The sequence below is a fragment of the Mustela lutreola genome, chromosome 6 (assembly GCF_030435805.1).
Source record: "Mustela lutreola isolate mMusLut2 chromosome 6, mMusLut2.pri, whole genome shotgun sequence".
In the NCBI taxonomy this organism is placed as follows: domain Eukaryota; kingdom Metazoa; phylum Chordata; class Mammalia; order Carnivora; family Mustelidae; genus Mustela; species Mustela lutreola.
Window position 1 is genome coordinate 23,734,803 of NC_081295.1, and position 16,444 is coordinate 23,751,246.

Consider the following 16,444-nt stretch of genomic DNA (forward strand, 5'->3'; position numbering starts at 1 on the left):
AATCTTGAGGTACCTTAAAAAAAAGTCTTGGGGCACCTGGGTGGCTCAGTCAGTCAGGCATTTGCCTTCTGTGCCAGTCATGATCCCAGGGCCTTGGGATCGAGCCCTGCATTGGGTTCCCTGCTCTCTGGGGAGCCTGCTTGTCCCTCTGCCTGCCGCTCACCTGCTTGTGGTCGCATGCGCTCTCTCTGTAAAATAAATAAAATCTTTAAAAAAATAAAGTAAGTAAAATCTTTAAAGGGTTCATTCCCCTTGAAACTGATCTAGTTGCTCTGAGGCAGGCCTCAAGACTGTTTTTGTTTGTTTGATTATAAAGACTGCCCAAATTGCTACCATCTGAAAACTTAACCAAGCTATACCCTCGGTGTTATTTGCTCATATGTTATACTTCCATTTAAGAAATTGTTTCAAGGTACCTAGGTAATTCTGAAGCATAACTGGATTTAGGAACCACTGATGGGCACATGGATGACTCAGTTGGTTAAACGTCTGCTCAGGTCATGATCCTGGAGTCCCAGGATCGAGCCCCACATTGGGCTCCCTGCTCAGTGGGAGTCTCCCCACTCCCCCAGACATGTTCTCTCTCTCTGTCTCTCAAATAAATAAAATCTTTAAAAAAAAAAAAAAAAAGAACTACTGATGTCATTGATTTTAGTAGTGGTAAGATACAGAGTGGAGATTTTGGTTTGTCTCTTTCTCTGTGACTTAACATTGCACCATTTATTTATTTACCTTTCTATTTATTTATTTTAATTATTTTAGAGTGGTGGGGAAGAGCAGAGGGAGAGTTTTAAGAAAACTCTGCACTGAGCACTGAGCCCCACTAGGGGGCTTGATCTCATAACCTTGAGGTCTTGATCTGAGCAGAAACCAAGAGTCGGATGCATAGCCAACTGAAGCCACCCAGGTGCCCCCCCCAAAAGTCAATAAGTAGTGCTGACACATTAACTAGTATTTGGGTTGTATAATAATTAAAAAGGTATATTTTGGAATGGTGAATAAAATTGGTGGTTTTTTTTTTTTTTTTTTTTTTTTTAGATTTTATTTATTTATTAGAGAGAGAGAGAGCACATGAACAGTGGCAGAGGGAGAAGGAGAAGCTGATTCCCTGCAGAGCAGGGAGCCTGACTCAGGGCTCAATCCCAGGACCCTGGAATCATGACCTGAGCTGAAGGCAGATGCTTAACCAACTGAGCCACCCAGATTCCTTAGTGTATAAAATTGTTTCTACAGACTTAATGAATTCCTGGCAACTTGCTTAGCTTTTTTAAGAGGCAGATAATTATAATTCTTTGCTTTTTAAATGTAAAGTTTGGGCCTGACATAGCTTCAAATTATTGTTAATACTGGGTTTCTTACATAGAAGCTATAGGAATAGTTGATGTGTTTGTAGGCGCGTCTGTCTTGCTTCAGATTTATAATGAAACAAGTTGTACAACTTTCACAGTTACATGGATACTATTGAAAAGACCAAGTTTGGGTGCCTGGGTGGCTCAGTGGGTTAACCCTCTGCCTTCAGCTCAGGTCATGGTCTCGGGGTCCTGGGATCGAGCCCCGCATCGGGCTCTCTACTCAGTGGGGAGCCTGCTTCCCCCTCTCTGTCTCTGCCTGCCTCTCTTCCTACTTGTGATCTCTCTCTCTCTGTCAAATAAATTTAATTTAATTAAAAAAAAAAAAAAAGACCAAGATTACTCACACCTTCAGCGTTTACTAGTAATAGGTACCTGTACACATAAATGAAGATTATGGCTTAGTTTATGGTTCTTGCCTGATGATGGACTTTATTTTACTTGTCTCTGATGTTACGGGCCTCTGATCACTGTTCCTACAAATAAAATAACTGTGGTTCTATAGGTAAAATAATAGTAGCTGGCAGAAAATAGTGGCTTCTAGTTTATGCACAGTCTGAGCAATTTAGAACAACTACGGGAGAAATATGAATGTCAGGATAAGAGAATACTAAATGTTGCCTTTTGGAAGTTTCAGAGTTTTAGTCATTTAAATAAGTTAACCATATTGAAGTCTGATTTACATTTAATTTCAGAATTTACCACTTTATTTCTCTCTGGATAAGTCTATGAAGCATTTTTAAATGAAATCTAAAGTAAAATCTATTAGGAACTTTTGCTTTAATTTGCCTCAGTAGTCTGGCTCTTGTGCATTTTCTTCAAGCCTTAGAAGTGGCTAGAACAGCTGTTCTTTTTTGTTTATTTGTTTGTTTAAGATATAATTGACATGGGGCACCTGCCTGGCTTGCTCAGAAGAGTTAGTGACTCTTGGTCTCAGAGTTGTTAGTTTTGGCCCCATGTTGGGTGGAGAGCTTACCAAACGAAAGAAAACTAAAACTAATAATAATAATAATTGACATACTACATTAGTTTCAGATGTACAGCGTAATGAATGATCCCATATTTAGCATACTTTGTGAAATGATCACAGTAAGTCTAGTTAACATCTCCTACCATACATAGTCACAAAAAATTTTCTTTCTTGGGATGAGAACGGAACCAACTTAGGAACGGCACCCGTTGTTAGGCCCCTCGTGCACCAACATGTAGCTAATCTGTCCAGTTCTGTGGCTTCAACTTCATGGCAGTTTCTCTCTTCTGTTTTTCTATTTCGAAGTTATTTTCCTGTTTAGAGATGTTTATTAATCCTGATGCTCACAGAGACACACCTTAGCCACATACTCAGGGCATAGTTTAACCTTTTCAGTTTTCCCATGACCTACGCTTTAGTGTACTCAGCATGTAGCTCACACTATTTAACTTTTTCCAAGGTCTTCCTACAGTGTGGCTTACTCCATGTGTGAAGAGAATACTGGCCAAATCCAGTATCAATTCCCTTACGCTTTAATTATACAAATGGTATCATAAAATGGTATCATACTGTATGTACTGTTAGGAAACTTATTTTTAAAGGTTTTACTTTTTTATGTAATCTCTGCCCCCAACATGGGACTTGAATTCATTACCCTGAGATCAAGAGTCACATACTCAAAAAAAAAAAAAAAGGTCACATGCTCTTAAACGTCTCTTTAACACATCTTAGGCTTTCTGATCAGCCTTTGGCTGAATTTTAGTTTGTAAAAGCTGTATAAAGTTTCACTTATGTTTGTAGCAGTTGTATTAGATTTTGTTTTATTATCACATGAACAATGTTTAAGTAAACTACTGAGATATATAATTATGATATAATACTGGTATCTTTTTGTGTATGTGGAAATATTTGTAGGATTAATTCCTCGTGGAACTGTTGGCTTAGAGGATATATGCCTTTATTTTATTACTGTAGTTTCAGGGGTAGAATTTAATGATTCATCAACTGCATACAACACCCAGTGCTCATTCCATCTAGTGCCCTCCTTAATGTCTCCCAGTTCCCACCGCATCATCAACCCTTCTCCCCTCCAGGAGCCTTCCCTCAATTTGTTTCCTACAGTTAAGAGTCTCTTACGGTTTCTCTCCCTGTTTTCATCTTATTTTTAAGATCTATGCATTTGAAAGAATGAGAGGTGTTACCAGAATGCCCTCCTTACAAGTTGCTTCCGTCAACCAGATTTTTCACTTGTCTGTCCGTCTGTCTGTCTCCGTTCCATCACTAGGTATTAAAATGTAATACCTGCTGGTCTGAAGGAAAATAGGATCTTCCTGTTTCAACTAGCATTTCTTGTGTGAGTGAAGTTGGTGAACGTTATTGACCTTTAGTCTATGTTCTGCCTGTTTTGTCAGGTTATTCATCTTTTCCTTAATTGGTCTCTAAGTTCTTTACATTTTAATAAAATTATCCCTTTGTTTTATGTTGCAAATATTTGTCTACAATTTGTTCTTGGTCTTTCAACTTTGTTTTTGCTTATGGTGTATGGTATTTTTTTTTTTTTTTTAAAGATTTATTTATTTATTTATTTGACAGAGAGAAATCACAAGTAGGCAGAGAGGCAGGCAGAGAGAGAGAGAGGAGGAAGCAGGCTCCCTGCTGAGCAGAGAGCCCGATGCGGGACTCGATCCCAGGACCCTGAGATCATGACCTGAGCCGAAGGCAGCGGCTTAACCACTGAGCCACCCAGGCGCCCGGTGTATGGTATTTTTAACCACATAAATTTTTTGTGTTCTTATTCTTTAACCTCCCTAAAACAAGCTTCAAAGGGTTAGGGCTCCATCTCAGTCTTTACATTTCCTCAACTTACCTAGCACTAGCCCTTTTATAAATGTTCCCAAATTGTAAAAATAGTTGAATCCTCCTAAACCTGTAGTTAAAAAAAAAAAAAAAAAAAAGGTAATCACCCTCACTCTTCTCTATTTAGAAAAACAAAATGGAACATTTTATGAGGGTTAAATAAGTTGTAAGTGACTGATCAAGAGTTTATAATCAATAGTGGTTTAACGAAAACACCTCCACGTTTTTTTCAGTTTTATTTTGATCAAGTTGTGTTGATCAGGAGGAAGTTAACAGGCAAACTTGCCACGCCAAATGTAATGGGTAAATAATATTAAGAATTACATGATGTGACTTTATCAAAACTTTAAAGGAATCATCATGTAAAGAGAAAGCATAGCCCGTTGAGCAGACTAAATAGAAGAATTTTCTTTAACTGTGAACCTTTTTTATATATAATCTAAAAAATTACTAGCTAATCATAGAATGGAACGGACTTTTTCGCCTTCCCACTCCCCTTCTATTAAAGTGAATCAGATATAATCATGATTGTGTCAAAAGTTCAAAAGGGAAAATGGAAGGTAAAATGAGCTGAATTGGCACTCTTCCCTCAACATTGTACCTGTAAGCTTGATATGTTGTTTCAGAGATTAACTTTATGGACTTCCGTACCCAGAAGTATGAAAATTCGCAGGGAACTCTTTTCACAAGCTTGATCTTAACGTATTGAATAAAGAGAGCAGCTAATCCCTGTTGTAAAGTAATTTGAGAGGAGGGAATTCAGAATGTAAAATCTCACCTGCAGAAAACACTCAATTCTGTAAAAGCCTTTCTATCTTTAGACACTTACAAAGACTTAATATTTTAATGCGGAAGGGTGAACTTGGTTAAAAAGCCAATGGGTGAAATTAGAGAGAAATAATCCAGTGCTTTCTTTCTGGGAATTATCATCCTGCTCCCCAGGGGACCTAATTTTATTCCCTGTGGGGAATGAGAATACCCTTCTGTAAACAGCAAGCCAGCATCTCTAAATATAAGCTTGACTTTTAGTATAATAAGAGTCTTGTTAGGTGCAATTTTGCTCTTAGTCATTAATACAATGAACAAATGTTGTGGTTACCTGGGAAAGAAAATCCAAGTGCTTTTAAACCTCTTGTGAGATTTGGTTTCACGCTTGAAACCTATCCAGTGTTATGCCCAGTAGCATCTGTAGAAGATTCCAAGCTATAAGGTATACAGCATGGAGAAGTTAATACACTTTGGAAAAAACTAAAATCTACTACAAAATGGGTTTAGGTCCCTGAATAAAAAGCTTTTCTTGTGCTGAATGACAATTATTTATCAGTGGCATTAAGTTTAACAAATGATCGACATTTTCTGAAGAGTAAGGTTTACATGATGGTTGATGTCTCTTCTGGTGACACTTAACTTTTCTTTTCAGCTGTAAAACGGTTTGCTGTTCTACAAGTACAAAGAGCAAATTAGAGACAAAGTATAACCCATGAGTATCTAGTATTAAATAGCATTTTCAGTATGGTACGGCATTAATTATGTTAGATCATTTCTGTCTCCTATAAACTTTGTGATATTATGTGCACTTTAAATTCTGTTCTTGCTAAAAAAGTCATGGGCTTCTGCTAATAGCCCTTAATCATGAGCCATTTTAAAGTGGGTTTGGTGGTGTATTTTCTCTTTTTCTAGGGATCAGTAAAAGATAACAGAAATCTTTTTTATTACTTTTAGAAGTAGACATAAATGGTCCTTGCAGTCTTGTAAAGAGCAGTCTCCATTCCAGCGTAACCTCAGAGTTCTGGGCATTATGTTTTCCGTTCTTTTTTTTTTTTTTTTTAAAGATTTTTTTATTTATTAATTTGACAGAAATCACAAGTAGACAGAGAGGCAGCCAGAGAGAGAGAGAGATAGGGAAGCAGGCTCCCTGCTGAGCAGAGAGCCTGATGCGGGACTCGATCCCAGGACCCTGAGATCATGACCTGAGCCGAAGGCAGCGGCTAAACCCACTGAGCCACCCAGGCACCCCTGTTTTCCGTTCTTAAACTTGCCCTCAGTCTATAAAGCTGTGGATCTATGAACTCGATCTAATGTGATTGACTCCTGATTTCCTACTAGTAATAATAGTGCAGACTTTGCACTCTTTCCCTGCTAGTTTCTCGCATTTTTTTAGAAGACCATTAAGCATAATCCTTCATTCATTTCTTTCATTGTGAAACATCTAATCCAGTCATCACAATAAAATATTATGTATATCATGTCAAAGTAGTTAAGGTCTCTTCCCCCCTTTGAGCATTGTATGGTACAGTACTGTCTAAACTGGACAGCCATCGGAGCTAGCTTTATCCCACTCCTGTCCACTTGACATTTCTACAGCTCACCAAAATAGGAAAAATGCCCTATATTTACGTAACTGACCTCAGGCAGAATGACCTTCTAAAGCATATGTGCAGACGTGCGTTTTTAAAAGTTGTACTCCAGCATATATAATACACTTTAATGTTTAGTCAAGTTTTATTTTGTTAGAGGTAAAATGTCATCGGAATAACTTCATGATTTTCTTAAGGTAACCAGGCCTGCCATGTGATCAGTTTGACAGATTCCTCACCCCAGCTCTGTTTTTGAAGTCCCTATCCTGTGCTTCAGCTTAGGAGTGATTTTTTTTTTTTTTAAATTTCAGACAAATCTGCCTATTTTCAAGCTGAAGGAATCTACCGTTAGAAGAAGATACAGTGACTTTGAATGGCTGCGAAGTGAATTAGAAAGAGAGAGCAAGGTAAGAACTATTTGTAATGGGACTTTAAAGCCAAAGACTCTGAATTTTAATGTTTCAGAAAACTTACCTTGAATGAAGGGGGTAAAAGCAAGTATAATTTCTTTTTTTCTGGTAGTTCAGTTTCCTCTTATTTTTTGGGCGATGGGGGAAGGCTATAATGTTTCTTTAAACCTCATTCTTCCCTTGTCTACTTTAATGGCCCAGTTGAGGCCTTTACGGACTCACGCTTGGCCAACACTTACTTCTCAGAACTCTTTTGCTATTCCTTCCTTCCTTTCCTTCACCTTCCTCTTCCGTCTTGCCCCTCCCCTTCCCTACACCTTCCGAAGTTTCTCTTCCTCAGTACATCTCATATATCACTGTATTTGCAGTTCTTTTTCTTTTACTGATTCGTAATACACTTTTTCATTGTCACACATGTACATATAGCCAGAGTTTTCATAAACCAGTACTCACCTTACCTGTGATATGTGCTGATATTGTTCAGCTTAGCTTTTCAAATGATGGCCATGGTCTCATTGGTTGCTACATGCAATTTAAAAACACTGCTGTATACTTTGGTAAGAGTTATCTTCTCTTAAAATTTAGTGGCTTTGGCTGCAAAAAAAATTACGGCAAGGCAAGGTCTCATTCTAATGACCCTAATTTCAGCCTGGTGTCAGAAGGGCATCAGAAGTTGGTGTGTTGGAGCCCGGAAGCAGGTGAAGGCTAACTTGTGCTCATTTCTCAAGTGTGACAAGTTGAAATGGAAGGAAAACTTCCTTAACCAGATACCTGTGGCTGGATAGAAGAGCGATATATTACACAAATCATAGCATTCTATCGAAATGTAAAGCAGAATCAGTTGGCTCAAAAGAATATCAAAGAATAAAATATCTATGAATAAAACTAGAAATTTAAGACCTATGTAAAGAAAACTTCAAAACTTTACCGAAAGACAAAAGCATAACTTAATAAATAGAAATGCTACATTCTTGGTTTGGAATAGTCACTTTTGAAGATTAATTTATTCTGTAAACATTTGAGAGCTATCCTGAATGTCCTTTGACTTACGGATAGATCTGTGAACACATTAAGACCCCACTTTCATGGTCCTTATAATCTGTTGGGGAAGTCGGCTGGCAGTGATGGGAAAGCAGAAAAAGTAGATATCTAGTATGTCAGATGGTGATACGCTCTAAAGAAAACAAAAACCGGGGCACCTGGGTGGCTCAGTCGGTTAAGCCTCTTCCTTAGGCTCAGGTCATGATCTCAGGGTCCTGGGATCAAAGAGCCCTGCATCCAGCTCTCTGCTCAGCAGGAAGCCTGCTTCCTCCCCCACCCCCCTCTCTGCCTACTTGTGATCTCTGTGTGTTACATAAATAAATACAGCCTGTAAAAAAGAAAGAAGGAAAAAGAAAAAACAAAAACCAAGGGAAGTAGGGAGTGCCAGGAGAGTACTCTTTTTTTAGAGTTGTCAGAGGAAGGCCTCACTTAGAGGTGACATTTTAGCAGTAGACCTGATCAAAGCAAAGCATTATCTCCTCTGATAGAAATCTTAGTGGTTTTTTTTTTTTTTTAAATAAACTTACAGATTTATATATGAGCTTTATAATCAAAGAGAACCCCAAGAAGAGTCAAAAATTATTTTCAGCATGTGCGGAACACCTGCAGACATCAGAGTTTCTCTTAAGGCTGCAGTAATTAAAACAGTTTGGTATTGCTTTAGAGATAAGCAGATAGATTAGCAGAATGTAATAGAACTTAGGGGCTAACTTGCATGTTTATTGGAAATTTAGTAACAAAAATAACATTGTCAATCAGTAGGGAAAATAATTTATATTCAGTAAATGGGATTGAAACATTTTGGCTGTCTATTTAGGAATAAAAATTTATAACTCACTATATATGAATTATGGATGGTTTGAAGATCTAAATGTACAAAACAAGTTAGGAACATTTTGGGTAACAAGAAATTAATTATGACCACAGGGAAGAATTCCCAGCTTTATTGAGATATAATTGACAAATAACACTGTGTAAGCTTAAGGCGTGCAACATAATGATTTGTTATATGTATATATTATGAAATGATGATCACAGTAAGCTTAGTTAATATATCCACCTCACATAGTTGTTAATTTTTTTTTTTTTTATTAACACATAATGTATTATTTGCTTTAGGGGTAGAGGTCTGTGAATCATCAGTCTTACACAATTCACAGTATTCACCACAGCACATACCCTCCCCAGTGTCCATAACCATAACTCAATCACCCTATCCCTCCCGCCTGGTATTTTTTGGTGGTGGTGAGAAAATTTAAGATCTACAGTCTTAGCAACTTCTAAATGTACAGTAGAGTATTGTTAACTATAGTCACCATGCTCTACATTAGACTCCCAGAACATTTTTATAACTGGAAGTTTGTACCCTTTGACCAGCAGCCTGCGTTTCCCCCATCCCCCACCCCCTGGCAACCACTAATCTGCTACACTCCGTTGCTAAGAGTCTCATTTTTTTAGATTCCACACATAAGTGAAATGATGCAGTATTTTTCTGTCTTTGATTGATGGGAAGAAGTGTCTTGATAGGTTTTGGGCTTTGCTTATCATAGCATGTGCTGCCCCGGAGTGTTTAGTAAACATTTGGGGCATGTAGACCTCACTTCTGGAAAAAATAATGGCTTCAATGACATAGAATTCACATGCCATACAGTTCACCCATTTAAAGTAAAATTAATTGGTTCTTAGTATATTCACAAAGTTGTACAACAATCTTTACTGTCAATTTTAGAACAACTTAGTCATTCCATAAAAGAAACCCCGTGCCCATTAGTAGTCACTACCAGTTTCTCCCTCGGCCCCTCCTCACCCAGGCCTGTACAACTGCTAATTGACTTTCTGTATGGACTTGCCTGTTCTGGACATTTCATATAAATAGCATAGAGTATGGAGTCTGATGTGTCTAGCTTCTTTCACGGAGGGTGTTTTTAACATTACTCCCTCATTTTTTTTTTTCCTAGTTCATTTCTTTTTGTTGCCAAATATTCTGTTGTATGGATATGCATTTTATTTATTTATTTTATTTATCCTTTCATTAGTTGATAGACATTCAGGTTGTTTCTACTTTTGACTGTTGCAGATAACACTGCTTGAACATCTGGTACAGGGTTTTTTGACATATATTTCTGTTTCTCTTGAGTGTATACATAGGAGTGGATTTACTGGGTTCTGTGATAACTGTTTAAGGAACTCCTAGACTGTTTTCCAAAGCAGCTATGCCATTTTTACAATCCCACCAATGTCTGAGGGTCCCGCTTTTCTCTCTGTCCTTACCAGCACTTACTAATAGCTGTCTTTTTTTTTTTCTTTTAAGACTTACTTGATAGAGAGTGAGTATGTATGCACGCTTTGGGGGGTGGGGGAGAGGGAATCTCAAGCAGAGTCCTGCTGAGTGCAGAGCCCCATGCAGGGCTTAATCCCACAACCTGAGCCGACTGAGACGCCCAAGTGCCTCTACAGCTAGCTGCTTTACTATAGCTGGCCTAGCATGTGTGGTGCGGGGTCAGTGTGGTTTTGATTTTCATTTCGCTGAGGGCTGGTGATGTTGATCATTTTTCCGTGCACTTATCGGTCATTTATATATCTTCTGTGGAGAAATACTTTTTTCAGATCCTTTGCCCGTTTAATAGAATGTTTTGTCTTTTTATTATTGAGTTGTATCTAGAATATATTTAAAAAGTCTTACAAGTTCCTTATCAGACATGTGATTTGCAAAAATCTCGCATTTTATGGATTGTTTTCATATAATTACTGTCCTTTGAAGGTCAGTACTGCACTTTTAGTAATAGGCCAGTTAAATATCTGAAGGGTTTACTGTGAAAGTTGTACTTGTATTACAGTATTGCTAAAAACAGTTATTTTCATTTACGTATTAGTACTTTTAACCAAAATAATGGTTTTTGAGGCTAGAAAGTAGGTGATGTTCAGTATACTCGAACGAGATCGTTTCAGACTGCTTAAGCAAAAATAATTTGATGTTGAAGAGGATCTTTGGAATCTTAGCCGAACAAGCCACTCATGATTTTTGTAGGTTATTAATCCTACAGCCTCACCATCCATTTCAGTGACAGCTTTGAATATTATGTTAGGAAGAATATATCTCTGCAGATAACACATAGTAATCTTAAGTTTCATGCTAAATTATGCCCTGAATTAATGGTAGTTATTTGTTTAGTATAGTTCTGGCTTCTTTTTTTAACAATAGCTTTATACATACAGGTGTTTTTCCCTGCCCATCAGATAGCCATTGTACTGGAGCTCAATTAGTAGTCACAATCTCTGCTTCTCAGTTATATGGTCCTTACAGGTTTTAACACTCAACTTCACAAATGCTGATATAGGGAGAGAGATTTGAGAATGCTAAGGCAGAGTTAGGAAGGTAAATCTTCAGACGTCTTAATCATTGGTCTTCTGGGGAGAAGAGTCGTTGAGTCTGGGAAGGAATTAGGAAGTTCATGTTGGGCATTTGGTTTTCTGTTCTCTTTTGCTTTTATTTTGTTCTTTGCTATTCTGTATGAAGTGTTGATCTTTTTTTTTTTTTTTTAAAGATTTTATTTATTTATTTGGCAGAGATCACAAGTAGGCAGAGAGGCAGGCAGAGAGAGAGGGAGGGAAGCAGGCTCCCTGTTGAGCAGAGAGCCCAATCCAGGGCTTGATCCCAGGACCCTGAGATCATGACCTGAGCTGAAGGCAGGAGCCACCCAGGCGCCCTGTGTTGATCTTTCTTTTTTCACCCTAGTTCATTTCTTTTTGTTTCAGGATAGAAACTGCATCAAGGGTTTAACATTTTTAGAATGCATATAATTTTATTACTGGTGTTTACTATTTATATTTCTTCTTGTCTGAATTGTTTCCTTACACCTTTTCTGTTTTGTGTAAGATACGGATCCAGCTAAGTGGTTAGTTACATAACAGGTCTTTGAGCTTCTGTTTTGTGCCCAGGCTTTCTTAAAATTTTTAAGACCTGAGACGGGATTGTTATTTGAAGGCATTAGGAGCTTAAGTTGGTGGTTTTCCACCAGGGGCAGTTTTGTCCCCTAGGAGACATGTGACAATGTCTGGAGACGATTTTTATTGTCACAACAAGGGGGTGCTCCTGGGTGGCAGCCAGCCTGGTGGGTAGAGGCCCGTGATGCTGTTAAGCATTATGCAGTGTGCAAGAAAGCCCTCCCCTGCCCCACCCCACCCCCAGAGAATGACCTGGTTCAAAATGTTAATAGTGCCATAGTTTGAGAAACCAAACTCGCCTGTGAAATAGAGCTTTGTGCTGTTTAACTCAGACAAATATTTGAGCTTCAGGTAATTCCTGATCTGGAGAGAGATCAGTATGAGTTGGTCCTAGAGGACAGTTAGGCTCTAAAGGGGAAAATTAGGATATTCCTTTGTCAGAAGAAAGAAATAACAGGTCCTTGGGGAGAGAGAGGGTAGTGGATGTGGGAGAAAGTTGACATGTTTCTTAGCCTAGAAAATGGTAGAGTGGTGACAGAATTGTTGAGTATTTTATTTTTTAAATGCTGCTCGAACACAAGTAGGAAAGACTATTTATAGATGGTATGAGGTGGAAGAAAGAGACCATGGAATTCTGACCTGCCCAGGCTGGAAAGAGTTTGTTACTGTTGTAATTGAAAGTTGATCGTGGTCTCTGCAGTTTCAACTGTAGGAGCATTGTCTCCCCTAAGTGGCATCCAGACTGTCTGGAGGCTTCACAGCCTTTCCTGTAGCATTGCTCGAGTGTTCTCTTGGTACACTTGTGCCTCGACAGGTTCAGGGAAAACGATAATTAAGCTACAGGCCATGCCATTGAGGAGCCGTACATAGTCTGATGGGTTATTCTGCGTTTCGGTTATCTTGCCTCCAAACGTTGAATCTTTTTTCAGTGTGTTTTTTACTGATTTTCTTTTATATTTAAACTGGTGTAACAGTGGAATGGCTGTCCTAGTGAACGTATACTTGTCTTCATGTTGTGCTCTATATATTTTCACAGCCTGGTCAGCATCTTCAAGAGCTTTCTTTCCTGTGTTTTTTCAGGTTGTAGTTCCCCCGCTCCCTGGAAAAGCATTTTTGCGCCAGCTTCCTTTTAGAGGAGATGATGGAATATTTGATGATAATTTTATTGAAGAAAGGAAGCAAGGACTGGAGCAGTTTATAAACAAGTGAGTACTTTCTGTACCTCGAGGTTTAAGAGGGAATAGTGTTCTGAGACGACTTCAGGTGGATACTAGTAGTTTAGGTCTGAAGCTGAACGGTAACACTACTTTTCTTTTTGGCCATTTCCTGTTTGTACCATTTGAATAAAGTAGAAGTATGTAACAAGTTGAAGATCATGTGATAAATATTAACACACTTGAGTGATTAAAATGAGTAGCTTTGTGTTGACCTAAGTTTTGTATTTGTTTTTCATAGTTAATTTATGCAAATTACATTTAAAATTGCAGCATTTAAAAAATACAGTTTTACTTATGATTCTTTCTCATTTAAGGTATGTTCTAGCATGAACAATAAAACTTACAGAACACTTGCAATCATTTTGTTTGATTGCAAATGGAGGTATTATCAGCATGTCTTATGTAAAGGTACACATTTAAAATGTTCATGGCAGAATGTATTTTTTTCAAAATGTAAGAAGACCTGAGATTTTGGTTTTTAAACCAAATTTCTAGCTTTTAATTTTACTCCTTTGGAAATACAGCAGTTTTTAAAAACCAAAGTAATAGAATTATGCCAGGAAAGGGATCGCTGTAATTGTGCATTGGCCTTAAATTTGACCAAATAAAATCAAATGCTGGAGAATATGGTTGTGTGAGCTTACGTATTAATCAACACTTCAGTTTTTACCTAGTAATAAAGATTGAAGATCTGTGAGTGGTTAAACAGGAGGGAAAGTTGTACAAAGCCTTAAACTTCTACTTAAGTGCTGTAGCATGTCACTTTTGTTGTCTTACGAATATGCTTTCCTGTAGGAGAAGGGAATGCCGCCAGCTGAGGTGGTTTTGTAATTCAGAGATAGAAGTCTGGTCACCCATCTGTATCTTATGTGTAGTCTGCAATGGAAACCTTTAAAGCAAGCCAAAAAGAAAAAACTGGACACTTACACCTCTTTCTTAATATTTTGAGCTTTTAGTGAACTTCAGTATATTTCTAATTCTAATCCTGTAGCTTTTTCTTCTTTAAAATGTGTTCATAGAATTAATGACATGTTTTACCTTTGACATTAAAATTCATTTAGGTTTCTTGTGAATATACCCAGTAATATATAAAGAAGTGAATTGGTCACTTGTTCCAGAAGCAGTGCAGAGCAGGTGATTAAATGTTTTCTAAATGACCCCAGTGAGCCAAAGGAAAGGAAATATCAACCATTTGCTGAGAGAGCATAGCCTTGTGAGCAGTCCAGAATAACACGTATTATTACTAAATCATACATGCTTCTTAACCTTAGAAAATGTGTGTTTGACCCACCAGGCTTTCTTTTGAAAAATACTGGACTAAGTGTGTGTTTTTTAATTCCTAGGGTCGCTGGTCATCCTCTGGCACAGAATGAACGTTGTCTTCACATGTTTTTACAGGATGAAATTATAGATAAAAGCTATACTCCATCTAAAATAAGACATGCCTGAAATTTGGTGAGAAGGGGCAAAAAAAAAAAAACAAAACAAAAAAAACAAAAAAAAACCACACCTCTCCGTGACTATTAATGGTTCATACGCACCAGTGAAGAAGTTCTAACTAACTCTCAGCATGCCGCACAAAAACTGGTATAACATGCCCTCGGTATACTAACATCCATACGCTCAGTTTGGTTTTGTTTTGTTTTGGCAGTTGACAAGAAGTTAATTTGCTTTAGTGAAAATCCCTCCTTCCAGCCTTTCTATATAAATAGCTCTTCCTTGCCGTTCTAATGTGGTCCCCATGATCACCTCGCAGACCTGTTACTCCAGTATAACCCGCAGTGTCCTAACTAAAGTTACTGACTTGGTCTTATCTGCACAGTTTTTGTGTCCTGTTTGCTTCTTGAATCTGATTAACTAGAATATTTCTCTTATCCTTTTTAATATGTGATGTCCCTTGACCTAATTTATGTGTAGAAGCACTACACCATTGGTTTCCAGTCCCCTGTGTGTAAGATACACACTTGTGTGCAGAAAAGTCTCCCTTCAGGCTTGTAATACCCTTCACGTGGAAGATTAATGAGGGAAATCTTTATATTCTGTATAAAAACAAAATCAAATTTATATACTAAAATCATTTGTCTAAAAATTTAAGTTGTTTTCAAATAAAAAATAAAAAAGCATTTCTGATATGCACTGATTGTGTTGCCTCCGGCTGCTCCATGGCTTTCCTGCTTAACTCACTGTTGAGAGGGATTATTTACTAATTATATACTTCTCATTCCTGTAACTCCATTCCTCTTAAACAGTGGTGATATCAAATATGCTACCACCTTTTGAATTGGGGTATTTTCTTTTATACAACAAAAAAAGTGATGTACTAGAAAAAGCATTCCTTAAAGCTTACTGAGTTGTTATGAAGCACTTTGTGTATTTGAAAAATGCTTTATAATCTTAAGTCATTCTTCTTAAAAGGCCTTTTAAGATAAGTCAGTACTGTGCCTCCTATTTTTCACAGGAATTTTTTTCCTAGTTTTCTGAGTGACTTGTTTAAACACACTTAGCAAGGGTATAATAACCCTTTTCTTGGTCAGCAGAGTCATGCTTTCTCTTTAATTTGGTTTGGGGTCGTGGCACACTTCATCCTCTTTAACCAAGGCAGAGGGGCACAATGTTCTAGCCTGACTTGTGTAAGTGATAAGAAGCCAGAAAATGAAGGACTCCTTGCTCTCTAACTTGTGTTGTAGCCAGACCATTGCAGTCAGAATGTGGTCTCTAATTTGAGTCTGTACAACATCTGGTGGTTTGGGGGGTCTCGTTGTGACCCAGAGTTAAACCCCAAGGTAAGGAAAGTTGGTCCTCCCACTCCAGAGCTGTCTCTGGAAACAGTTCAGTCCATTTGAGAGGAAACCAGCTTAGGTCTGGGCCAAACTAGGATGTCCACCAAACAGACTGGAAGTCCTAGGAATTAGAGCTGCCCTCTAAGGCCTTTTGTTGCTTAAATAATACATCACAAGGGATGCCTGGGTGGCTCAGTTGGTTAAGCAGCTGCCTTTGGCTCAGGTCATGATCTCAGCGTCCTGGGATCGAGTCCCATATCAGGCTCCTTGCTCAGTAGGGAGCCTGCTTCTCCCTCTGCCTCTGCCTGCCATTCTGCCCGCCTGTGCTCACTCTCTCCCCCCCCCCTCTCTCGGATAAATAAATAAAAATCTTTAAAAAAAAAAAACTTCACAATTCCATAAACTGAACATTTCACTTACTATAAACTAAGGTATAAAGCTAAACAACAGGTGATTTCAGTGAGCTGGAGAAGTAACATCAAAGGCCATTGAGTTTTGGTATGCAGGACGAACAGTGG

General features: G+C 38.1%; 1 protein-coding gene across 1 annotated transcript in view; it reads left to right on the plus strand.

Moving 5' to 3' along the window:
• SNX3 (sorting nexin 3) overlaps positions 1–15,278 on the plus strand; it is a 44,437-nt gene extending 29,159 nt beyond the window's left edge. The window contains exons 2-4 of the mRNA XM_059176938.1: positions 6,845–6,940; positions 13,010–13,134; positions 14,490–15,278. Of these exons, the coding sequence (XP_059032921.1) occupies positions 6,845–6,940; positions 13,010–13,134; positions 14,490–14,595 (327 nt within the window). The 3' untranslated portion in view covers positions 14,596–15,278. The remainder of the gene's footprint in view (positions 1–6,844; positions 6,941–13,009; positions 13,135–14,489) is intronic.
• Positions 15,279–16,444: the final 1,166 nt, after the last annotated feature.